Genomic DNA, 26,629 nt, shown 5'->3' with positions numbered 1-26,629 from the left:
TCGTTGTAGAGAAGACAGGGGTGCAGCAATGTAGCAGTCGGGAGTTTGGGAATTTTAAATTAGCGAGTACCAAACTTTTGATCATGTCAAAGGTGATCCTGAAATCACGGGACAGGCGGGATGGAGTGATGACTCTGTTTGACTTTGACGGATGGCTCCATTTTGCTCCAACGATCACTCAGCTCCTCCTGGAGACCCTCCCCGCTCTCGCCCATCGCATGATGGTCGATCATTTTTTTTACTTCGCCGCGTTGTGAACACGCTCAAGTCACAGCTACTCGCCATCCATCACTGTCGCGCCGCTGAGGAGCCCAGATCTGTCCTTTTGTTTTGTTTTGAAATCTCACGTTGAAAGAGCAGCCCGTGCCTCGCAGCCCGGGACTCAAACATCGTAAAGCTCTGGTTCACTTCAGCGCTCTGATTCAGCTTCCAGTAAGCCGCCTCTCCCCCCCCACATCTCACACTCTTCTCATGCTGCAGCTTGTCTCACATTACGCAGCCAGTGAATCACTTCATTGTTGATCCCTGAAAACCTCCAGGTCGAGGTTCTTGGCTGTTTGACTTGGATTCGTGCTCGGTGAGAGCAGTCGTTCTCACGTAGCTGGCATTCTTATCAGTTGTTTCTGCCATCAAAATTGAACCCTGAGGCCTTAAATTATGTCATTTATAAAGACATTTATATAGTATGATCATTCTTGGAAGATAAACCTTTTACACAAGTTACCAATAATCACTTTGACATACATTTTTATTAAGGTTGACACAGTTAATCCTTTGAAATCATGTTGTAAAATGACAGCTTTGACTTGTTCTAAGGTGAATGCCACCTCTTCCAACCTCCAAGCGTTCCAGGTGAAGGATCCCAAAAGCGCTCAAAAAACTTGGCTGACTTTAACAAAATGATGACTCTTTGGAAAGTGTGCACACGAGTGAACCCGCGAGTGCGGCGTCTTGGCATATGTAAGCGAAATGGAGACAGAGAGCGGACAGACGAGGTCACAGACGCCATTATACATTTTATTTTATGGCATTTTTAAACTTAAAATGTGTCTAAAGACTGACGTTCAACTGCCTGATACAAATACTGTCGTCTATGAACACATCCTACCCTCGTCCCAATGTGCGCTGACATCGGGCGACTCACTCCCTCATGGAGTCGTGGTAGATGGATTGTCATTGTACTTTTTTGTAGTAGGAGGCTGGAACTTTTCCGAATTGTCTGGGATGCAACATTAGTCACACAGCACCAGCTACGTCGGTGAAACCGGACTTATTTTATGGAGATAATGTTCTTCCCTCTCTGTGCTCTGCTTCACGTCTCTGTGATTAATTGAGTTCCCTGATGGACAGACAGCTTTGCTTATTGCTAATGTAACCTACAACTGCTGCCAACTGCAGACATGCAGCTAGCTGACTCTGCTGGAGTGGGAACTCCATCTCTGGTGTTTAAACCCATGAGACTAAAGACTCTTTGGACCGCCCAGAAAAGGACGTTTTTGGGGGGGAATGTTGGTGGAGAGAGATCCCGTAGTTTTTGATCACAACACCTCCATACGTACGTCCAATTCTCGCATATTGTTGCTTTAAATGTGCATTAAAATACCGTGGCTGGTGCTTACATGATGCAATAATCATTCAGTGCATTTGCATTCCGTACTGTGCTTCTCTTCACACTCGTCTCAGTTTCCAGCTACAGGAGAAATTAACCGTGCACGCACAGGAAAGTCTGCGCGCATATTTTTTATTTTTTTTTGAAAGAAAAACACAATTCATTTGTGGCTCGAATTCCTTCCATGAGAAGCACTGCTGTTTTAATCATCCTCTGATTAAAACCAAATGTGCTTTCACTTTTAACTAGAAGAAGTAGTTTGTTTGGGAGCGTAGCTGTGCAGACGAATTCCTCGTCTTCAGCTGGATGACTGTCTGGCTGCTTTGTTGCCCCCCTCCGCAGGCACAAAACCTCCTCTGTCATTAAAATGAAACTCTGGACTTTGTATTATTAAAATGTCTTTCATGTGACCACCTGCCACCACAGGTGTCACCATGCCAACCGACATGAGTCACCCTTTGGGTTCTTGTCTGGTGAAAAATCGAGCCGAATGAATTATTTCAGGCGAGAGATGAACTGAAGTGTTGATGTGAATAGAAAAGAAGAAAGTGTATTGATTCATTTGGAGATATAATTTCATTACAAATAAAAAAAAAAGTTAGTTCCAAACACATCCATTCATTTCATGTTAAGGCCTTTTCTGTGTGAACTCATTCTCGACTCCACAAACTCCCTCAAGTCTATGAGAATCCTGTTTGCAGATACATGTTTTTACGCCTGACGATAACGGCTACAATCTGGATTACATATATTCACAATCACTCATGACCAGCATCTATTACAGAGGAGCAAACGTGACTTTGTGGTGTGTAGTGACACTGTATTTCCACTGTGTGCAGGTTATTCTGTGCCTGCTTTTCACCCCAGTCACCATGCGTCTCCATGCACCTTTAGGTCACTTATTTTTTTTTTTAGTTATGATACATTAATTGCATTTTATCGGTCATCCCGATAAACCACCTCATGAAATCGTTGTCCCTTTCAATCCGTGTGCTTCCCCCTTGCCAAAAAAACCCAGTCTGTCCCTTTTCCAACTGGCACCGAGCACCCCTCCTCGTTGGCCTCACTGGGGTCCCAGTCCTCCCTGGGTGCTCTGGCCGTCGCTGTGGTCGCTTCCCCAAAGGCGGTAAAATTGACTGAAGTCCACGTAAGGCGGGACCCGGCCCGTCTCGTCCGGCTGAGCCGCCTGGCTGCCCCTCTGGCGGAACAGGCTGCCATCTCCCGAGCTGGAGCTGGAGCTCTGTGTCTGGGTGTTGGTGGACTGGAGGGTGGCCGTGGGGCTCTGGCTGCTGGGGAGAGCGGAGGAATAGAAGAGGGAGGAGGAGACAGGTGGTTGGTTTGGGAGGGTCGAGGAATAAGAGGACACGGGTATGAGGGTGGGGATAGAGGAGGAAGATGTGGGGCCAACGGAGGAGAGGAAGGGGTCCACGTAGGGGGTGGAGAGACAGAGCAGAGAGGTGGAAAGAGGGAGAGGACGGGGGGGAGGAGGGGTGGTGGAGAGGGAGAAGAGGGAGGTAGAGAGGGGCAGAGGAGGGAGAGGACAGAGGGGGTAGAGAGGGGAAAGAGGGAGTTCAATTATGGGCTGCAGGATGTCGACAGAAGTTTGGCAGGTAGCGGGCTGGAACGTGCTAGAGGAGCGGAAAAAAGGGGGAAGGCAAGGACAGAGCGTAGGACACGGGATGGATACCGGCGAGTCGGGACCAATGAGGGAGAGAAATATAGACGTGAGTCAGACGGTGAGCGACAGGAAGATGGAGAAGCAATCCCTGCGGACGAGCAAGCAAAGGGCAGAAAAATGGAGAGAGATAAGAGTGCACAGATCCTCGCCTGAGTGCTGCTGCTCATGTTCACTTATATTAACAACAGGTGGTTTCATGCAGGTAACCTGACTGACTGAAGGCCCGTCCCGTCAGCTGTCAGTTTGATATAAATGAGATATAATCCAAACTAGCGTGCTTTATTGTAGCGGTGTAACAAAAAACGTAGGTGATCTGTGATTCGCAGATGAATTCCAAAATTTAACCTGCATGGTGTAAAGTAGGGGTGGGTATTGGCAAGAACCTCACGATACGATACGCATCACGATACTTTGGTCACGATACGATACGTATCACGATACTTTGGTCACGATACGATACGTATCACGATATTGCGATATAAATAAAGATGAAAACACAAGTACCTGTATATGTACATCAGATGATATTGATCAGAGGACAAATTGAGTCACAACTATTTCATTCAAAACAGCCTCTCCATTTAATTAATTCCCATGAAATTTCCGTGCAGTAATATTCTCTTTGTCCAGCTCGTTGTTCTTGCTATCTCTCTTAACTTTGAAGCCAAAGTGCTTCCAAACGTCCACTTTAAATTGCGGAGGCGTTGTTAACTTGCCATCCATTTTGCAAAGACCTCAGCCACTCTCTCTACCACAGAAATACACCCGCCGCACAGCAGAGTCGCTCTTCGGCGATATATCGATATTTTGAGTTAAAAAATCGATATTGTATTGGGCGGCAAAGTATCGCGATATATTGCCGTATCGATATTTTTGCCCACCCCTAGTGTAAAGTACAGTTTTTACTGCCACCATTACTTTTTAGAGTAACACTAAAGTTTTAAAGTATTAATCTAATGAAAAGATAAGATACACAACACAGATATTTGCAGTGTTTCACTCTGAACTGTTGCTTCCACTGAGTGAGATCCTGCTGGCTGTGACTCTGGGTTGCTCAGTGGTGTAACTGGGAAACTACGCACGTCTGTCATCATAGAAATAGATCCTACGATTGCTTATACCAACTTTGGCAGTATTTGCTGCCTTCACATCAACACACAGCTCCACTTGCTTACCAGAGCAGCTCCAGCCTCTGCGACAGAGCAGCTCTCAGTGTTGATAGGCTATTACTCGTGACGTTGAAACCAATCGGATAGTGCTTTTTGGCAGGACACTGAGTGACTACAGACAGACAGGCGGCTACATCAGAGCCGAGGTAATGCATTTCTCTTCCAAAAAAGGATCCAATATGTAAACGAAAATGGTGATACAATCAGAGCAGCTGGAAGCCAGCGTGGTTATTTTCCAGAGATGTAAATTCCCGTCTTGAGAATTGAAAACCAACGTGGTGTTTTGGTGTCTGAAAATGCTTTTAACACAATAATCTGATACTTCGACTGGACTTCCTGGACATTACTGCGTTCCTGTGTAATTTGTTTCTGCACACATAGAAAAAACAAGCAGATTTAATTGCATTTTACATGGTTAAATTACAGTATACGACATATCACTGTTTGCTAATGGGAAAGTTGAATAATAACATATTTTCCCAGCTGTACTTGATCAGTCTTCCCTTTCCAGTCAGTTTGAGGGACCCTGGAGTGATCGACAGGCACCCGGCGGTGAACGACGGGGAAGTGAAAACCACGCTTACACATAAATAAGCATAGCAGTGGAGGGACCAAGCGGAGCGAAAGTCAAGCCTACCTAAAATAAATAAAACAAGCGAGGGACGAGGGAGTTGAAAATCTTGCTCATCTAAAATAGATCTAAAATAAAACTTGAGAGCAGGGAGGGAAGAGAGGAGTCAGAATAAAGCTCAGCAGTGAGACAAGGGAGTTAAAATCAAGCGACAAAAAGCAAAAATGAAGCAGTTTTAGAGCGTACACAGCAGAAAAAAACAAAGAAAAGCAAGGGAGTAAAAAACACGAGGAGTGAAACGGAGCTCACCCAGGAGTGGGGGTGCCTTCTTCCAAGGTGGAGGCAGTGTTGGTTCCATTGGTGAGGGTGCCTTGCGAGGGCATGACCAGTGAGAGGGTGACGCTGGTTTTACTGGTGCTCTGGCTGTTGGAGTACGGCACTGACACGGGGTAGATGCGTCCACCTGAAACAAGCGCAGAGGACGTACACGTGTTAAAAAAAAATCACATTAATTATAAATCCTGATCATCTCAGAGCTGCAACAAGTTAAAGGCTGCTGTGTGATTGCTTTTAAATGAAGATGTCTGAGGTACAACCTGTGTTGTTATTCAGACTTGTCACAAGTACTCTTATCAAGAAAAACAAAGTAAAACTGAGTGCAGCCTCAGCATAAAATGGGGCAGCTTGGGAACCGGGAGAAAATTGGATTTTGTTCAGCCTGGACTTTGTTATTTTGGCTCTGTGTGGTATTCTTGACTGCGCCTCTCAAAATCTTTTGATTTCTTTCATTAAAGCTGGCTGCTCAGGTGTGGATAGACCCCGTATTATTCAAGATCTCTTTTGAAGTGCAGCTATCTGCTGGTGTTAGTTTCCAGTGTGGGACTAGTGTTTAATCCATGCCTGAGAAACCATAAGAATTCAATATAATCCAAATCTAGCATTAACATTCTGATACTCAGATTTACCTAAATCTTGCATCAACATCTGACTAACTGAAACAACAGCTGCAGAATGATAACTTTGGCACACCGTATTTTTCCGAGCTACTTGATCCAAATACTGTAAGTTCTGATTCATATATAAAGCTGATGAGCTTATATTACATCCTAACATCAAATACGGTCCAATACTATATAAATTCTAAAGATTTATTGAGAAACCTTTAATCATTTTTAAATCTATAATCTTAAGAGTGTCAGAGGATCGACTGGTTAGGAAAAAAGCAACACATCCATTTTTTAAGACATTCATCTTTGCTTTTTCCAGACAACGTAATAGTTCAACACCAGGAAATATGAAATACAATCTGACATGTTAAATATATGTTAAATGCTGATGTTAAAGATTCATAAATGGTGAGGAACCACTGACCTAAAGTCTTCGGATTCTTCTATGTTCTATAGACATCTGACGGAAATTTCGACACGTCGCTAAAACTTCGAATGTTAAAGTTCTAAAAGAGGAAGACTGTTGACGTAGCTGGTGCGAACATTAGCTACAGGCGAAGGTCTGTGAAGCGTAACCCGATCCCAGAATGCCCTTCTCTACCTTGTGTCGGCGTGAGCGCTCCGTCTGCCAGCACGTAGTTGAGCGTGCGGATGAGCAGGGTCATGTCTTCGTGCCGGGAGCAGTATGTGGCCCTCTGTCGGCCCGACACGTAGACGTCGTGGTGCACCCGTTTGACGCGGTCCACCACCGACTGAGCCGCCGCCTCCAGACTGGCCGCCTGGGCCAGCTCCGCCGCTACCATGGCGACGATTTCCTACGATGGACAGCAGAGGAGGAAATCGAGGATTGCAAGACTTACGAGACGGCGCGGTCTACAAGCCTTCTGTGTATTTTAAATACGTATTACTCTTGCATAAACGACATTTTGCTGACTATGCTGCACTAATCTTACCCCTATGTCACTTTGAAGGTATTGCACTATTAGCTCAAGTATAATACCAATTGTGGGTACTGCTATTACCTAATAGCTATTGTAATTCTGAGTTTAACTGCCTTGCTTGGTTTCTATCTCACCCTAATCTTATTTCTAATTTATACCCTTTTTAAATATTTATTTTCTTAAGTTGTAAGTTCTGTAAGACCAGAATTTACCCTGTGGGAAAATCAATAAAGAATTCCCTTATTCTTTCTTATTGTTGCTATAATTCAAGAACTAAAAGAAAGAAGAGAAGTAAGAAAAGAAGATAGAAGAACAAGAGGCCCAATAAGGTAATAAAAATAAATACAATAAGTGAGCGAAAGATAACAGCAATGGAAACTCTGACCAAAAGTGGTCGAGAAAAACAGGCCTCGGAGTTCAAGAAGGGGCAGTGAATATAAACACAAAGATGATATCAATGGAAAGGATGAAAAGCAGAGGCATAAGAAGGAAGGGAGGAACAGGACAGGAAGGAATTAGAAAGAACAAAGATATAAATTGTGTGGTTTTGAGTAGGTGGTTTGCCAAAAGAAGGAGGAGAAACATTTATGCAGAGATTATAAAAAGATGATGGAAAAACAAGCAGAGGGAAAGTGGTTGAAACCGTCAGGATGAACCCTCTGACCTGATTGGCCTGTTCGGGGCCGTGGGCGGATTCAAGCGCGTTGATGAGACCTTCTGACATCAGCAACAAGAAGCCCGTCACGCTGTCCAAAGACTGGCTGCCGTGAATCTCCGGTTCTGCGATGACTGGCCTCGTCTTTGCCGCGCTGGTGGTGGAGGAGGACGGAGAGACATGTCAGTAAGATAAATTGACGTCGAGGAGAGAGAAGAAGTGGAAAGAGGGAGGAACTGAGAGAGAGAAAGAAAGACATAAGTGCACCTGAACTAAATACAATAAACCTCATCTAATCTCATAGATCCAACAAATCGCTTATACTTTGTCCACATCAAACTTCCTGCACTCTCTTTGATGGCGCCGCGGCGGAAATTCTATAAAGATTCTATTGTGTGTTTTATTGAGGATTATAATTGGAATGGCTCGTAGATACCTGAGCCTGATTTGCTTGGCCTGGACTGCAGACAGGAAGAGGAAATGAGAAGTGTGAGAGAGGGGGCCCCTGGATCGTGGAATTTCAAGAGGCTCAGCCGGGGTAAGAGAAAGGTTGGAACGGTGTCAGATCTGATAATGAAGACTGTAAAATGGAGACAGAGCCTCCACTGTCCAGGTAGTGCTGAGTGCACACACACACACACACACACACACACACACACACACATACCAGAAACTCAGTCTACTTTAAGAACTGTAAGTCAAGTGGAACTGTAGCAGCTAATTAAGCATTTTAACGGAAAAGTTTGACAAGTGAAAGTACGCTAATTTGCTTTTTTTTTTGCTGAGAGGTAAATAAGAAGCTCTTTCCTGTCTGCGCACAAAATAGGAATTGATTTCTGACTGGCAGAGGGCTTAGCTGTGCTCAACTGGACTGTCCATAGACTGGACACAGGGTTAAACAGCTAGCAAAGCTCTGTCCAAAGTTTTAAAAGAATCTGCCCGCAGGGAACTCTTAACTTATACTGATCAACACGTTACCATCAAAAAGCAAAAACAGTGGCAGGAGTCTTGGTCATCGTGGCCGTTTATTGTGCTTGAGCAAGAAAGAGTTCCAACACACACTTTAACTCCTGGTAAAACCAAAACTTGTTTTTAGATTTCTGTTCGTGTTTGGATTGGACTGGAAACGTGATACGACATGACGTGCTGGCAGGACGGCTCTGTTGCCTTTGGACGGAGCCAGACTAGCTGTTTTCATCCTGCTTCCAGTCTTTTTGTTAGGCTAATTGTCTCCTGGCTACAGCTCCATACTCATCACACAGACACGAGAGTGGTATCATCCTTCTTTATCAAATACATCTGAAACTCACTGGGGTTATTTTTACTCACGGGAACATGAGGTGAGGAATAGTTGTGACAGAAAAGACTTGGCTGCTTGTCCGAATCAACATCACTTATTGCAAAGACATTTGATTTTATGACAGCAGCCCTTTCTAGATAGAAAAGGCGGCACATTTGCTCCAAGGTAAGGGCGGCAATGTGCCGGCCTGTCTTTCTAAAACGGAGGTGTAATATTCCTCCTTTTCTAAAAGCCGCCTCTGAGGTTGGCGTAAACATGTGACGATGTGATGTTTCACTGTTTTCTCTTATCTTATCTTATCCTTTCTTATCTTATCTTATCTTATCATCATTATTGATTTATCTTGTATCCTAGCTATCCTAATGCTCTCTTTTTAATCAGTGTGCTATAATATATTGTTTTTGTTTTTTTGTTTTTTTTGTTTTTTAGGGTGCCTATTGTCATCTGGCCGGGGACTACAGCAGGATATTAGCCATGTTGGCTAAAGCTGCCCTTTTTACTGTTGTTGATGCAGTTAATTAATTGGGATTGTCTTCGATATAATAAACTAATAAACTAAACTAAACTAGACTAAACGTGACGTGAAGCTCGAAGTTGGGCTGTGAACAGTGACAACTAATTTGTCTTCAAAATAAGAGCTTTACATTGCACCCCACTGGAGTTTAGAACTGGGTTCTTAGCGGGGGGCTTTTAATTTGAAAGTAGCGACCGTTCCTAGCTTGCTGACACAACAACAAGCTAACACAACCAAACAGCTACAGAGGCCGAGGAGACGCTAGCATCTCCTGGATCTCAGCGGCTGTCCAGTTGCTCATATTAATGTCCGCGGATGAAGTGAAGGACTGACTGCTGTGATCAGCTGTTTCCTGGTTTTAAAACTCCCCGGCTGTGGGTCGCACAACAGTGCAGGTCATCGACACCTCCGCCCACCTCACGCAGAGGCCGGCACATTGACACCTTGCTTTTAGATAGCGGGCGAGGCGGAAATAAGTGTACTCTCCGAAGCAGAAATCGGCGGACCAAAACAGACCCCCAATTTGCCGCCTTCTGTCTGAAACCGCGGACCGAGCCGCCAAAAGGACGGGCAAATTAGCGGCTTGGTGCTTTGTCTAAAAACAGCTATTGTCAGTGCATCCCTGATAAATACAAAAACAATGGCTGGTATTGTGACTTCACCTGAGCAAGTCGATTTCATTGTAGTTGAACTTCACCCGGTAGTCTCCGAGCCTCCTGGTGCTGCTCTGACCAGCAATCTGCCCCGCCTGCCTGACACGAGCTGAATCCACACCTGTGTAAAGAAAAGAGCAGGAAAGGAGAGGAAAACATTAAAACACAGCAAGAGGCTGACAGTAAGGACAGACTGGAGATCAATTTGAGGACTGCAGAATAATGATAGGCGGTGGGGGAGAGGAGCAGGAGGTTTAGTATTGGGGACAGACGAGGATAAAGCAATAAGACAAGAGGAATAAGTAGAAGCGGGAGATGGGGGGTGGGAGGAAGGAAGGAACAAAGGGGGGATGTGTGTGTGTGTTTGGGGGTGGATGAAAGTACGAGGGGGAGAGGTCACCTTCAGCTGGGTTAATGGAATGACTGCCATTTCATTTAAATCGCTCAGAAAAGAGCCGGAACAACAGAATAATTATGTGACTCCAAACAGAAGGCAGGGAGAGAGACAGAGAGGTCTGGCCCCCTCTTCTGACAGTGTGAAATGCTGGGAAACAATGCAGCTAATTCACCGTTATATTCATTACAGGTGCCAGGCTACACTTAATGCATCTTCTGCAAAGCTAATCACAACGTATGTATTTCCTGTTTCAAACACGACCCTCATTACTGGACCATTAGCTCGGCTGTCCACCGCGGATAGATGGCTCTAAGTGTGTCTCCATGCCAGCTAGTAAACGCTAATGGCCGTCTACGTCCGCCTTTATATCCTGCTCAGAATGCAATGAATGAAATGTTATACGTCTGAATGTACGTATGCTACAGATTTCCCTCTCTGCCAGCGCAACGAAGACTTTGTGCTGAATTAAAGACGTAAAACTAAATCTGAAAGAGCTTTTCTCTGCAGATTTTTCTACAGAAAAGTCAGAACCATCTGAATATTCAAATCCGAATGTGACTGATTCTTAATTATTATTCTTATTTTGATCAGCGAGGAGTTGTTTTTTGTTTTTGTTAGGATTAAGTCGCGTCTCGTAATTAATTCTTGCCTTGTTAATTCGCAGAAAAACAGCAACAGCAAAGTCAGCAGAGCAGCAGCAGCAGACGGAGGCAGCACTGCTTCTAAATTTGGTGAAACAGGATGTCAATCAGATTATTTAAAATATTCATCTCAGTAGGTCCTGAGGCATGGCTGACTCAAAATTAAGGCTGCAACGAATGATTACTGTCATTACTGATTATTTTCTCATTATTTTATTTATCGTTTATTCATATAATGTCACAAAAATATGAAAAGTGCTCATCGTGATTTCCCAGAGCCTCAAGTGGTGTCTTCAAATTGCTCCTTCAGTCCAAAGACTCCTCTTTTACATTGAAGAAAAAGCAGCTAATCTTTACATTCAAGACGTTGAAACCATCAAATGTCTGTCATCTTGGCTGAGTGATTGTTGCAGCTCGGCTCAAAATCACTTGAACTGAGCTCTATTTAAATCTTAAACGTATAATATGTAACACTACTGTATTAAAATGTCTATAAATGACTAGATCGTGCTATGTATCTTATGTTATCCTAAATGTTTCCAACCATGTTCAAACCCAGTGAACCCTGTATTTTTATTCAAGGTAACAGTGTGTTTCATTCGAATCGTGGAATTGGCCGATTAAAACGGAATCTATTGTTAAACGCGGAATTTGACATAATTTCACTGAAATGCTGTTTTCGTGTGGAAGAGGAACGTATGTCTGAGGAAAACTGCGCGGAGGGAAGCAAATCTGGGTGGCACAACAAGTCCCCACCCCCCCAAATTTTCAAAACAATTTTGGTATGCAAACATTTACTGGATCTGCCTGAGAGCTGACCATGTTTTTATTCAATGAAACCCAAATTAAACCCATAAAAACACAAAATATACTACTGTATGAAGACGTGATGAAATCAGATGTTTTTGATGCACTTTAGTGTAGCTACTCTACGGTACAGTCCTGAGGAAATGTGTTTGTCACCTCAATAAATTTGAGGTAATTTCTATTCTATTTGTGTACATCTTGTCATCTACATTAAAGAAACACTGTTTTAGTAGTAAAATAAGAGTAAAAGGTAAAACAAAAAACTGGATTCCCAAAATTTAAACGGAAAAAACAGAATTTGGGAAAAAATAAAACAGATTTTAAAGGGCCCTAGAGTTGTGACACAGGAAACAAGGAAACATCCGATGATACGTTAGAGAATGAGGAAGGAAGTTGGCAAATGTGACTAAACGTGAACTAAATAAAACATTTCTGCCCGACTCGTGTCCGCTACATTTATATAGTTGTTTACAATGAAGATAACAACTAGCCTGATCCAAAACTAGCTCATATCATCTAACTACATTATCATGATTTGATTCAGAGACCTCTGGCAGCAGAAGTTAGATAGTCTGTGTCTCAAATAAAATATAATTAATAGAAAAATATTCTAAAATAAAGCTACAATAAGGGAAATAGATCTCAGCTGGAGTTCCCAGAACTGACCCTGTTCAGATGGTCTGTGCATCTGTGTTGTATTCTGTATTCTCAGTATGTGTCCGTCCTTCTGCGTGACTCACCCAGTGCAGCCAGTCTCTGCAGCTCTTCGTCATTGTCGGTGCTGTGGGGCCGTCCGATCTGGAGGACCTGGTTCTGGCCGTCGCTGCTGGACTTGCACAGCAGTGCCCGGTTGCTACCTGGAATCCCAGACGAACGCACACAAAAGGCTTCACAAAGAGGCTTTTTAATTCCACTCCATCTTTTCTGAAGGATGAGATATTTTGCTGACTCATTTTTCCACACATTAAGGATGCAGAGACGATAATGCGCTGATGCTGCTCTGAGGTGACTCACAGGCACAAACCCACACCAACCAACCAGTGGAGACAGTGTGCTTCTCCTACAAAAAGCTAAATATTAATAACTGAAGATGACGCCAGTTGCTGACACATGAGCTGACCGGGGACAGATCAATGATTCATTTATTTTAATATTAACATTTTTCCGGGTGGCTGAGCAGCAGCTTGTTGTGGGACTACCTCCACCCACAAAAAGCAAGTTCAGGAGCTCCGAATGTATAAATGACGTGTTCTAGAAAAGGTGTGGGTGAAACAACGAAGTGGCCGTGAAAACAAGGCGCGACATAAACTCAGACGAGAACTTTGTTTCCGTTGTTTGCCAGCTTCTCGGGGTGTTTTATTATTTTCGTTATAATTATCATCAGTAAAATGTCACTCAGAGGTGAATCACTATCTCGGTCCTCTCGCTCCATCACTGGTGTCGACGACGCTGCTTAACTGTTGCTTGTAAAGTGTAATGCAGAGTTTAATCACGTAGATTAAATTGTGCACAACTTTGACATTTACTGAGTGTTTTCTTACTTTAACACGAGATTTATAGGTCAATAGGAATTCCCCTCGTCTTTTGCTCTTACTCACTCAAATGCACACATTTAGATAAAGATCTTATCGACCGTAAGAAGGGTCGTAAAGTTTCTGACACAATCAGATTGTTTTGGTCGAAATTACCCCCCAAAAAAATGCTGTTTCGCCGTTGTTTTGAAACACCTAAACCAAAATCAGCAGATCTGTCAGAGAAAAGATGGAATGCCCCAGCAGCAAAGCGTGTGTTTTACAGACTGTGCAGGGAGTTTATTTCTTCAGAGGACCAGAAGATTGTTCCCACAGGTTGTGTTTTCTGTGGCCTTCAGACAGATGTTGGAATCACACTCGTTTCATTGGAAACACACCTACAATGTCAGTCGTTGTGTTTGAATCCTTGGTGCCAAATCAGGCTCCTGCAGCCAAGAGCCGCAGGGGCAGTAGCATGATACTAGCTCTGAGTGTGTGAAGCGTGACTCAGTGAAGTTTTAATAAACGCTCCATCAATTAATCATTGATCATGAAGCGATGATGCTTTACAGGTACATAAATAGCCTCAGCCATGCGTAACACCAGGAGAGAACCTTCCTGATGAAACACAAGCAGTTGTAGTTTCTCTTCTTTCCTCTCATTGACAAATTTAATGAGTGTCAGAGGGAACAAAAGTTTTGCTAGACAAACGGATGCCTGCAGGCATTTCCACATCATCATCAACCATTTATGAATAATTGTTAAAGCCGAAATGAAGTTTGAGCATCAGCGCCTGTTTCCACGATGACAGAGATTTTTATAAAAGAACTGGGCGAAGGCACGGCTTTACAAATCTGACGAACAGAATCCGCATGCATATTTCTGTCTCTGTGCATACACGCGGTTTTTGCATCTGGCCCCTGGAGCAGCTGCTCGTTTAATCTGCAGACAAGGACATCCAATCAGCACCATTATGGTGAAATTGCAGAAGGGGGCCCATGTGCCGCTCTCTGTCCTCGCTGTGGGGCCCCCGGGCTTCATCCCTCGCGACTCTGTGTGTTAATCAGTCAGCGCTGACGGGACACATTGCTTTTGTAAGCGTCGTAATAGTCTATTGGTAACACTATACTCTCTTGTTAACACTGGTGATAATCCTAATGTTCTTATAAACAAAACTGCAATTGCTACATATCTGAAAAGAACAGCCGACTGTGCCTGTCGTATGTTCGCGTACCCTTGGCAGTCGCCCCCACACACACACACACACACACACTCCCAGCATATCAAATTATGGGTCATACGACCTTAACTGTCAAATTTACTTCACATCAACACACAGCTGGAAGAGCTTTTCAGAGCACACTTACTCTTATGTTGAAACCTCCCTGGGATTCGTGTTCTGTCAACTCTGAACTCTCGACCCGCGCGCAACGGGCCAGTGGGGAGACAGTCCTCCTTTCTACACGCTACTAATTACCACACCCCCCATTTTCTGCTCTGTGCCACGTCCTTGAGGACAAAAGAAAAGGAAATCAGAGAGAGAGAGAGAGAGGGTGACGGGGCGCTTTGCCTGCTAGAGAATATAAGATGTAAGCAAAAAGAGAGAAACACATCTAAAAGACTGACTTACACTCATTACCAGCTACTTTTAAAAAGTGCAACCTTAAAAGAAGACTCGTAACCCTGATTAATGATTAAATCAAGTGGAAGTAATAATAGCTACAGTGTCCGCTTACATGAAACAGGCCCCCTTTTACAGCAGCTGGGGTCTGGTACTTTATGATTAACTTTGATTCTTGAAGAAAAATACTTCTAAGGAGCGCCTGTGGCTCCTCTGGGGCAGAATGTGTGTGTGCGTGTGCGTGTGCGTGTGCGTGACTCCCACAGTCTTCTCTGAGTTTTCTCACAGTTAAGGATTTAAAATGGGACTGCTGATTGGTGTAGTAAAATATAAATGACAAATGCTTCTTTTCCGTTCTGTGGCTGAAGGAGTCAGCAGGGAATCAGTTCACACCATCTCACACACACACACACACACACACACACACACACACACACTCAGAGCTAGTATCATGCTACTGCCCCTGCGGCTCTTGGCTGCAGGAGCCTGATTTGGCACCAAGGATTCAAAAACAATGACTGACACTGTAGGTATGTTTCCAATGAAACAAGTGTGATTCCAACATCTGTCTGAAGGCCACAGAAAACACAACCTGTGGGAACAATCTTCTGGTTCCTCTGAAGAAATAAACTCCCTGCACAGTCTGTAAAACACACGGTTTGCTGCTGGGGCATTCCATCTTTTCTCTGACAGATCTGCTGATTTTGGTTTAGGTATTTCAAAACCACCGCGAAAAACAGCATTTCTTTTTTGGTTATTTTCGATCGAAATAATCTGAACCCTTCCCACGGTTGATACCATCTTTATCTATATGTGTACTTTTGAGTGAGTGAGAGCATGACAAGGGGAATTCCTAATGACCAATTTCTCCGATGTTTGATGACCAGCGCCGTCACCATTACTGATGGAGGCAAATTTTTTATAAAGCAACATTTGACTTGGAAGACATTTCAGTGCAAAATATGTCGACATGTAGCTCAAATGTGTACATATAATAAAAATAATAATGTGTTTAACCAGCTGGTATTCATGGTGCCGACTAGTGAATGTAGCAGCTTTCATTGCCTTGACGACCAACTGCACACATCACATGACCGAATGAATTTTGTGACACAAACTGTCTCAATATTGTACCTTTAGATTTCCCTGCTTACTACAGAAACAAAGCCAAATTACCTCTTAAATATAAATATATAGATTAGCGGCTTTGTACATACATGATCTTACTGAATGATCCTTACATTTGCCCTTGTGAATCCCTGAATCAAAAAAGCATAAATAGCACTGTTTTGCAGCTGCTGTTGACTTTGTCCTGATCTATACAACATAATTATACATCAACAATAACAATACGTGCACAGCACCTTTGATATAAAGGCAACAGAAAGTTGAGAAATCAAAAAAACAGGATATTAGCTTAACTCGACAACTCATACTTAATGCATCTGGATGTGAAATAAGCAAGAGGAATATCTGTTCAATCCAAACTCAACCTTTCCATCCTCTGTCAAATGATGCATTAGCCTACATGCTACTAAAAATAGCGCCTGTGTCCTCTGGGTAGAGACGCAAGAGGAGCATGAGAGAGACAGAAGACTCCATAACTCGGTTTGCCCGGCTGAAAATGGGTGTTCACTGGCAGCACCTCTGTTTTTTTGTATGAGCCAGATGAGGTCATGTGACGCTTTGTGGCTTTTGAGGCAGCGATCACACCACTTTCAACATCTCTGTGTATCTCAGATTTTGAGTTTTAAGAATTTTTCAGTGCCAGTTACGTTTAAATGTCTCGCCGCTCGCCATGACACAGCTGAAAAAGTTTCCCGGTCTCCTGGGAGAGCTCTCGCATCTGCTTTCTGTGAACACCACTTAATCAGTCCAGTAAAATAGTGTCTGACTGGGTTTTTTATTAAAGAGTGACCAGCCCTAAAACAAGACCTGTTTAAGCCTGACATCTACTGGTGTAAGGCAGATTCTTGAGTCAGACGTTGTGCATCAGGATAACTTTATAAGCCTGTGTTGACATGTGTGTGTGTGTGTGTGTGTGTGTGTGTGTGTGTGTGTGTGTGTGTGTGTGTGTGTGTGTGTGTGTGTGTCCGTACCAACATTGGCGATATAGAGCTTGTTGTTGAGGATCAGTGCCACCACGGCCGTAGCTCCTCCCGACACCTCCTGCTCCAGCTCCTTGAGACGCTCCTGAAACTTCTGATTCTGAGATGAATGGTGGAATGACACGTTCTGAGCAGTCAGAAGGAGATGAAGAGAACGATAAGTAAAGAAAATGTGGCAGGAACGGGAGAGAAATTAAGAAATTAACAGTTGGGAGTAGGCAGATTGAGGGATAAAAAGAGGGACAAGACAAATGATCAAAGAGGAGGTGAGAAATAAAAGAGCATTGAAGAAGAGACATGAGACGAGAGGAGAGGAGGAGGAAAAAAGAAAACAGGCAGGAGGTGAGATGAAAAGGGATAAGAGATGAGTAAGAACACAGAAGATAGCGAGCATGAAAGAGTCGGATAAGCAAACAAGACAAAGTGTGAGAGCAGAGAATAGGAGATTAGGACTTTACGTTCTTCATCAACCACCTCAAGCACTAAAAAGTGACTAACATCGTCCTACAAAAACACCCACACCGGCAATAATATCAGTAACATTTTGTGAAGTGAAGACTGGAAAAAGGAGGAGATATGGCACAGAGAGAGAAAGATGGAGGGGGGGGGGAAGAGATGTGGAGGCAGAGGAGCAGAGGAGAGTTGGATCCAGAGGAGGGAAACAGAAACCAGCTTATCTAATGAAACAGGCTGATGAGCCCAATTAGAACATAACAAGCTCATTCTCCAATGGCTGGGCATTAGCTCACACTAATGCCCAAATCTGCGGTTGCTATGGAAACCAACAGAGAACTCCTCTCCTCAATTTTCGGCTTAATCTGTCAATATGCTTTGCAGTATCTGTGTGTGTGTGTGTGTGTGTGTGTGTGTGTGTGTGTGTGTGTGTGTACCTCATTGTGTGGTAGGAGGTAGTTGGACAGGTCAGCTTTCTCAGCCAGAGCATCACCTATCGTCTCGAAGTAGCTCTTCTCCACCACGTCGAAGGCCTGCAACCACAACAACATGTTTATCTGGATGAGACAGCAGCTGCTAATTTATATAAACACATCGATGCCAAGTGAGAGATTAAAAAAGGTAAAAAAAAAATAAAACACCAACAAGAACTGCTGCACCTATACTGCACAACAGCTCTGACAAACACACCCATTGTTTTTTTAAGCTGCATTGCTTGAAAATACGTAGACAAGATATGTTTTTCTAACTAACTTCCTCCGCAGTGGTGTGCACGGGCGTGCTAAAGTGCCCTCTTGGGAGCCAAAACACGAAAATGCCCCTTTGGCTGGTTAAAACATGATAAACTGCCCTCTTGGTTAGCAAAAACGTACGCTAAATTGCCCTCTTGGGAGCCAAAACGTGCGCTAAAGTGCCCTCTTGGGAGCCAAAACGTGCGCTAAAGTGCCCTCTTGGTTGGCAAAAACACGCTAAAGTGCCCTCTTGGAAGCCAAAATGCGTGCTAAAGTGCCCTCTTCAGAGGCGAAAACACGCTGTATGTGCCTTTTTTTTCCTTTTCGCCCCTGCCCTTCAAAAAGTCTGTGCACGCCACTGTTCCTCAGATATCATGACATTTGGAATCCGTGACAGGCAATTTATACGAACAGGTTTTGAGAGGTTCAGAACAGGTTTCTGTGTTTACAACACTACATTAATCATGACACCAGCACAGAAAATCAACTCCTGCACCTGCCAGATGCAGATTTCAAGTAGATGCTTGTTAGACTTACAGGTAGTGTGTGCATAAATATAAAGTAAGACATATGCTGAGAATGATTAGTTTCAGAATTACTATGACCCTGTTTCTATACATACATTAGGTTCTCATCACACATGCTTCGATGTTTTCCTCCAAAATGCTTTTATATCCTCTGCTGTACCAACTTAAGCTGTAAGGAAAATGATTTTTTGAGATGAAACCTTGATATCACAAGAAAATAATAAACTAGGTGACCTCACTGGCCTGTTCATCAGTTAAGCTCGTGTGTCTCCTGTGGTTCAGCAGGACTGTCATATTGGAAGCACTATACTGACGGAGCTACAATGCCTGCAAACACAGATCATATCAGATGTGCAGCTGCAATAAAGTGGGACGTTATATCTCTCCTGAGGTTTGATAATTTCAACTGACTTCAGCAGAAACCGGACTTTCCGCTTGTTTTGCATAACCCTCTGGATATTATTTACAGTTACCCCCTTCTGCTTTCTGTGCTTTATAGAAGTAGAAGCAGCTTCTTGTTCAACAACATCCATATCCAAACTCTCCATTCATTCATCACACAACTGCTTCTATTTTTTCCCCCCCTTGTATGCTTTACTGGTTATAACACTGAGGGTCAGGGGGGATACTGAAGGAGCTACACATTATACGGCTTACTTTGTAATCTGTAATACATCAAACACGTAATATAAACACACACAGACCTGTGTGAGGATCCGGCGGACGTCGTTGTCTGTGTGACTGGAGTTGAGCTGTCCTAAAAGCAGTTCAGCTGTCAGACACTGGGAGGCAAAGTTGGCCACTCTGCTGCCGTCATAACCGTTAAAAACCCCGTACAGGAAACAGCCATCCTCCCCTCTGATTGGTGGAGAAAAAAAACACATGTGGCTTAACTTTTACTTAAATAACAAGAGGAATTAATGATAAACATGATTAGGGAAACGATTGGACGAAGTCAAAAGGGACACCTGTTGAACCAGTTAAATGCATTTCTCTGATTTAGCTTTTTGGATACTTTCACAGCTAAAAAAGTGTAAAAGTTATTACCACTTTGGCAAGAAATGACTCACTTTGACATAATATTTGTAAAACTAATCATCCAGTTGCACGTACATCATTAATGTAATGGATCTGAAAACAGTTTTACCATCAGAGGTGCATTTTATTCCATGAACTAATGACTGAATATGGAGGCTTAGACAGTTCCTTAGAGCCCTGTGTTGACAAGAGTCTCCTGGTATGACATTATTTTCCTCTTTCCTTCCTTCTCTGTACTTACTAAGGGTGTTTTCGTTTCAGCAGCGTCTCACCTGAACCCGAGGTGTCCATCCTCGTTGGTGTGGCTCTGAGTTCCTTTACCATCGGGGCCGTACACACAGTTGGGCGCCGTGCCGACACCGCACATCTGACACAGCGGCAGGTCATCTGTCCAGCTCTCGTGCTGTCAGGTTAACAAAACGAGGGAATAAGGAAAATGTGCATAACAACTGCATTCTCTTTACATTAAAGAATAAGTAGTGATGTGTGTAGATAATGATCTGCTTGTGGTTCTGCTGCAGTGCTATCGTTTAGTTCACTCCAGGATTTGAGCTGATGACAGTAGAAACTCATGAACAGATGTTACGTATTTACAAATACTTTTGTAGATAAACTGTTAAAACCATAATGGAGGCATTTAGTTGTTTGTCTGTGGAAACCCAATTATCTCTCCCCTGAAACCTCCTAATTACACTATCAAGTGTTGGCAAATAGCCTGCTACTTGACTGGTAGGCAGATTAATTTATCCAGCAACCATTTTCACAGCGTTTTAACACAATTCCGTCGAATTAAGTAGTTTTATAAAACTGAAAACTGTGTTTCCTGTGTTTTGACTCAGCCAGAATATCTTCACATTCACATTCAGTGGTTCCCTACTGTCTGCGTGAGCGGTTCATCTCGTATTCTCTCCATTTTAAGGTATTTTTAGCATTGTCAAGTGTGGTGTATGTGCACTTTCTGACACGTTTCCCTTTGAGCTGACAACTTTCTCCTGCATATGGAAGTCTTAAAATAAACCTGTTTCGCCCTGGCTTACCTAAAAGCATTACCATGTGTTACTGTCACTGTGTAGCAGTCCCATTGTTTACGACTTGCTATCTTCCTTTTGTTTTGGGCTGATTTTCAAAAATCCCTTTGGACTAATTGCAGGAGATTCAGATCACCTGCGCTCATGGTGGAGGAGACTGACTCCCGATTGAGGAGTGGAAGCAGCTGGGGACGTTTCACTCCCAGCCAATCATGTGACGACGCCCTTTATGTGAAGGCTTAAAAGAGTTAGGGGATTGGCACCCAGGGGGCCCTCACCCTCATTCTGAGGCCCCGTTTACGCCAAGGGAAGACGCAGATATTTCCCTGAGGTTTGGCCTCTCATTTACATGAAAACCCTGTTTTTATCACAGAAAACAATATTTCTAAAAACTCCGGCCAAAGTGGAGATTTCTGATAACGGTGGTTATGTGTTGCCGTGTCAACTGGGAGAAACGGGGTTTTAGTTTCTCAAACGTCACATTATGCGTCAGAAAATGATTGTCATGTGAGAACCCTGTTTACAGTTTGTTTGAAAGGAACAGGAAGTCGCTCGTGTTATTCGTTGTTGACGATTCTGAGGATTCTGATTGGCTTGCATGGCTTTATCCTTCTCCCTACACTGCTGTCCATAGGTTTGGCACAGTTATAATGGCGCTCGAAGGCGTATTTATGCAGGTTGATGTAAATAACAACTTTTTTGAAAATGATGTTTGCACGATGTTATTGAAAACGGAGAGGGGGAAATATTTGTTTCTCTAAATACCCAGCTATGTGTAAATGTGGCCTCAGATCACCTGCGCTCATGGTGGAGGAGACTGACTCCAGATTGAGAAGTGGAAGCAGCTGGGGACATTTCACTCCCAGCCAGTCACGGTGTGACAACACCCTTTATGTGAAGGCTTAAAAGAGGTGGGGGAATGGCACCCGGGGGGCCCTCACCCTCATTCTGAACCTCATCCCCTTAGATCACCAGCCAGAAGCTCAGATCTGTTTAGACCCTATTGTATTCTCTTGGCTGACCCATGTCATTCTACTGAGGAAACCTAAGCTCATATACACCTTCAGCTTTGACATTTTGGTGCACTGGAGCTTGTTGGAGCATGTTTCAGTTTGATTATCCCCTGAAGAGGCATTTGTTTATTGGCTTATTGTTAAAGTAGCTGACACTGGGCGTCCCCTCTAGATGAACATGTTGTTTGTTGATATTTGTATGTAGGTTGGGCTGGCATGTAAGCATTTTACTGCCAGCACCGCCACAAGTGTGTGTGTGTGTGTGTGTGTGTGTGTGTGTGTGTGTGTGTGTGTGTGTGTGTGTGTGTGTGTGTGTGTGTGTGTGTGTGTGTGTGTGTGTGTGTGTGTGTGTGTGTGTGTGTGTAACACGTTGATACTACTTTGCATCAAACTGGGCAGCAGGGGAAGCACAAATGTTCCTCAGCAATCAACAGATGCCAAAGTATAACACAAAGATTGATTATAGTTTACATTCTGCATCTACTGTATGTCAGCACCCACAAAATGTACATGAATTCAATTTTCATTATTTTGCACATGTTGTATTTATAATCAATTTACTTGTATAGACACTGTATTGTGTTGGTCAACGTTGTTTTTACATACACATTTGTCCACCTACATACATGTGCATCATAGCAGTTTGTGTTCATCTGTCCATAGTAGTACAGTGAGTGCAACAATTATTGTATGTGTGCAAAAACTTGGCGACCAAAGCTGATCAACTTTAAGACTCTACACCTCGACGACAGACCGACATCGTCTCTGCATGCTGACATGAGCGTCAACAAGGACGTTAAACATTACTGTAACACTCGCAAAGAGCAAATGGTCCAGTTAATTAGTTGTCGCTTAAACGTTAGCTACAGTAACGTTAATTAACTGTTAACCCATTCATTGTGTGTGACAGATACGACACTGCACAATTGGTACTAGTCGAATGAAACCTCCTCCTCCTCCTCTCAGTAATCCCGACTGTCCTGCGTGATTAGACGCTAAGAAATCGCATTATTTTGAGATTAAAGTTGGGCTAGCTAGCTAACTGTTAGCAAAACACTTCACCAGCTCAACTAAAGTAGCTAGCACTAGCATCACTGAATGACACGAAATAACACAATTAAGTGAGCGAAACAAACACGCCGACGACCAGGGGAGGTAAATGAGACAGAAGCAGTCCTCAGGAGCAGTCCAGCAGTGACATTAGAGGTTTGTGAGAGTGTTAATAGCTCAGTTTTCACTCACGCTCTGCATCAAATTCCTTCGCTGGGCCGCCATGTTGGACGGTACACGATGCGTTCAGGATCCATCGTAAAATCCAAAAAACAAGCGTCGAGCGAATACACCCACCTGTCATTACATTAAATGGGAAACGCTGTATAGTAAAATGAAATAGAAACACTGTAAGAGAATATATTATGGGTTCTGTGACAACCCATCGTTAAGTCAAAGCTGGAAGATATGACGAGTACAGTTGGTTTAGCAGTTTTATGTTTTTTTTTTTTTTTTTTTTTTAAAGATATTTAGATACGCTAATAATCCAATTTTCCACATCATACATTAATTAATCAACACTGTTTCGGTTCAGCTGCTGGCACCAATTTAACACTTTCCTCCATATGTCTTTCATTCTCGTGCCTTTTTGGCGTTTCACATTCAGATTTACCAATCATTACTAGACGCCCACATTTCCGACACCCCTTTAAGGCAACACCCGTCTTACTTTGTTGTACTCGTGAATTTGATTATTTTTACTGCGAGATTATATCAGTTCTCGACACGGTTGCTACGTAACACGCTTGCAGAGTTCGTTCATTCATGAAATAAAATAAATAAAATTAAAATAGAGAAAAAAATAAACATGCAAACACCACTTCCTGTTTGTTGCTAGGTGGGATTTCTTTGACAACATCTCCACCCTGTGGTTTAAAAATGAACTGCAGCAGTAAACTGCACCTGCATGTTGCTGATGGATGTTAAACCTCATGAGCATCATTGTTGACACAATTTTGTCTTGAAGACATTTGAGGTCTATTTAGGGACGCAATTAATACCATTATACCAGAATTTATTAGTATTTCAGTTTGCTCTTATTATATTCTAGTAAAATAAAAATGGTAATCTGATAGAATAAATGGATTTTCAGGAGGAGGTGTATGTTTGGATGATGCAGCTAAAAACATGCCCTTTTATAAAGGCCTGGTATGCTTTTAATGCTTATCATAAATAAAGAAACTGATTGGAATTGCAGTAAATCACTACTAAGCAGCTTCTCTTTAATGCAATCCATGATTTTAATCTACAGGGGTGAGTGAAGTAAATTAAAAGAGCTATGAATATGCTTTATCGTTCACTAAATCAAAACATGTCGATATAAAACCTGCACTTAGATTAAATATAACATATTGCCATTGGAGGGAGACAAACCACATTTATGTCTCACTGCAGCAGATCAGTATCACATGTTCCTAAAACTTGGAATGACCCGATAATAACGATACAGTTGTTTCTCTTTCTAAGTGTGAAGAAGAAGAATCGGGTGTCGGATGCAACGGAGGACACAACCCGAATAATCTCAGACCAGCCATTCACATCTTTATCAGCATTTTCTTTATTTTTATTGGTTAAAATCGAAACACATCAAAAACATACATTTTTGTACACAATCGTTTAGTTTTTTTTTTTTCTTCCTAAATCGTACTTTTGCTTTTTTTAACAGATTTCACAAAGGAACGTCACACATGTTCTACGTCTACACGGTTGTACGGTATAAAGTATATAAGTCAATATATACTTTTGGTAATTTGGTCACACTTTTTGTCGCTGTATTTTTATATATATTTTTTTTTTATAGTTAGTTATTATTATCCCAAAATAAAAACATCTCCTTAGCCTGAAAGCAAAATAAAGGACGAGGCATGGAGGACCTCACCGTTAAATCTCATCACAACAACACTCAACAGAACATAGATCGTCTTTCTTTTGCCTTTTCTTTTTTTTTTTGTACAGAACTAGCATAATGCCCTAAAATAAAGCATAATCTGTTTGTTTTTTCTTCCCCCGAACACTCTAAATATACTTAATTATAGATTTACATATATTTATAGAGAGATAGATATACTTTATTCTTTAAGAAAATGGAGCTATGCATGTTCATAAATACTCAAGATGTTCACGGTTGCCTCATCTGCAGATTCTTGTTTTGAAGTAAAGTGGAAAACGCACAACAGATAAAGACCCTGCAGCTCTTCGGTGTGGCTAGTCGTCTGTAGGCCTGCTGATTTTTGTGTCGTTCGGGATGCACGAAGATGACGAATGCTTGTTTTTTGTTTTTTGGTGCTCGAGGACAAAAACGAGACGAAACTCAATTAGCTTTTTGCCGTAAAGATGCTGAGAGAGCTGCGATTCTGTGCATGTAGGGTACGACGTCGCCCTGTGTTCGTTGGATTTCGCTTGGCAGTCGGCACTAAGGCAACAGTCGAGGAAAAGGAAGAGAAAAAAGCCTGTTCTTCGGGGGGGGGAAACAAGAAAACACACACTGTCCCACATCCACACATCGTTAAAACCCAAAGGAGACTTTTTAAGCACACACACCAACACACTCCCGGTTAACAAGTAGAGGGGAATTAGTTGCCAGATATGCCACTGTTGCTTGTTTGTCTCTGCTGAGATCCTGTAATGCACCTCTCAAGAGTTTTGTTTGTTTGTGTGTGTGTGTGTGTGTGTGTGTGTGTGTTCCAATTAACACTGACGACATTTTGCTGACTGACAGCAGACCTCAGAAGATGAAGGCGATGTGGTCACAGAGCATTGATCTGCTACAGGGTGACCGTTCCTGCAAAACAGCTTGACCTCCGGATTTCTTCCCACCCTCCTGCGTACTCTTCTTTTTTTAAATTGTTTTCTACCATAAACTGTTCCTGACATCTTCGACTGCATCGAGTGTCTACCTGCATCCAAAGACCCCCTCCTATGATACCCTGAACCCCCCCCCCCGTGTTTGTTGTGTGTTGCTCTACTGCAGACTCACTCCTGGCTGACATCTTGTTTTTTTCATCCGACCAATAAGTGAAAGGTATGAAATCCACTGAATTTCTTCCCACAGCCTAAACGCACTCATTGTTCCATCTACACACTAATAATCACCAGGTCAAAATGACACAGCGCCGATGTAATGCCGTGTCACCTGTGCCCAGAACCATGGATTAAAAACGCCCAAAACAACGGGTTGTTCTGACCCAGTGTGAGCGTTACTGAGTGTTTATATTACAGTCTACTCCAGTTCTTTTTAAACTTAGTTTGTTGATGATTATTATGAATAATAAATGTATCCTTTGCTGTTATGAATGCCATATACACATCACTTTGTGCACTTAACAACTGTTTAAAGTAAAACTACCACTAGGAACTTTGATCTCTTGGCAGATCTTGACTACAGAGCAGCTTCTTTCATTTTATTTTGAATTAATATCTCAGATCAGTGGGAATATGACCTTGTGACGGGCATTGAGACTTATTCATAATCAGTTAAAAGGTCTTTGTAGTACGCTTTTTTTAAAGATGGACGTTCTCACATTTATTAAAGGCGGGGTGAGCGATTCTGGAGAAAGACCCGTCCGGGTATTTGACGACTATCTTTCTCCATAGTTGCTTACTGCACCTTTAAGGAAACATAAAAATCATCTAGGGGAAAAACTATCACGTTAAAGACCTCCTACTT

At 42.8% G+C, this 26,629-nt stretch overlaps 1 protein-coding gene across 2 annotated transcripts; it reads right to left on the bottom strand.

Moving 5' to 3' along the window:
* Positions 1-996: 996 nt before the first annotated feature.
* tab1 (TGF-beta activated kinase 1/MAP3K7 binding protein 1) lies at positions 997-23,262 on the bottom strand. 2 transcript variants are annotated; one of them, XM_030416248.1, is made up of 11 exons: positions 23,155-23,262; positions 20,144-20,274; positions 19,538-19,691; positions 18,013-18,108; positions 17,114-17,249; positions 12,623-12,739; positions 10,047-10,158; positions 7,580-7,724; positions 6,576-6,789; positions 5,337-5,490; positions 997-2,898 (listed from the first exon to the last, which is right to left on the bottom strand). In XM_030416248.1, the coding sequence occupies exons 1-11, from the start codon at positions 23,185-23,187 to the stop codon at positions 2,673-2,675; spliced, it is 1,518 nt and encodes a 505-aa protein (XP_030272108.1). In that variant the 5' UTR covers positions 23,188-23,262; the 3' UTR covers positions 997-2,672. The 2 variants fall into 2 exon arrangements, with proteins under 2 accessions (XP_030272108.1, XP_030272116.1); XM_030416256.1 differs by having other exon boundaries at positions 997-2,895.
* Between the last annotated feature and the right edge of the window lie 3,367 nt (positions 23,263-26,629).

The sequence above is a fragment of the Sparus aurata genome, chromosome 1 (assembly GCF_900880675.1).
Source record: "Sparus aurata chromosome 1, fSpaAur1.1, whole genome shotgun sequence".
Classification (NCBI taxonomy): domain Eukaryota; kingdom Metazoa; phylum Chordata; class Actinopteri; order Spariformes; family Sparidae; genus Sparus; species Sparus aurata.
The sequence above is the reverse complement of the archived record's forward strand: the minus strand, read 5'-3'. Positions and strand labels throughout refer to the sequence as shown.

Excerpts from the sequence above, each read along its gene's own strand:
- tab1 (XM_030416248.1), bottom strand. The coding sequence starts at position 23,187 with ATGGCGGCCCAGCGAAGGAATTTGATGCAGAGC. Across the intron at positions 20,275-23,154 it reads GAAGGAATTTGATGCAGAGC|CACGAGAGCTGGACAGATGA; the intron begins GTGAGTGAAAAC and ends TTAACCTGACAG. Across the intron at positions 17,250-18,012 it reads ACCTCCTACCACACAATGAG|AACGTGTCATTCCACCATTC; the intron begins GTACACACACAC and ends CTGACTGCTCAG.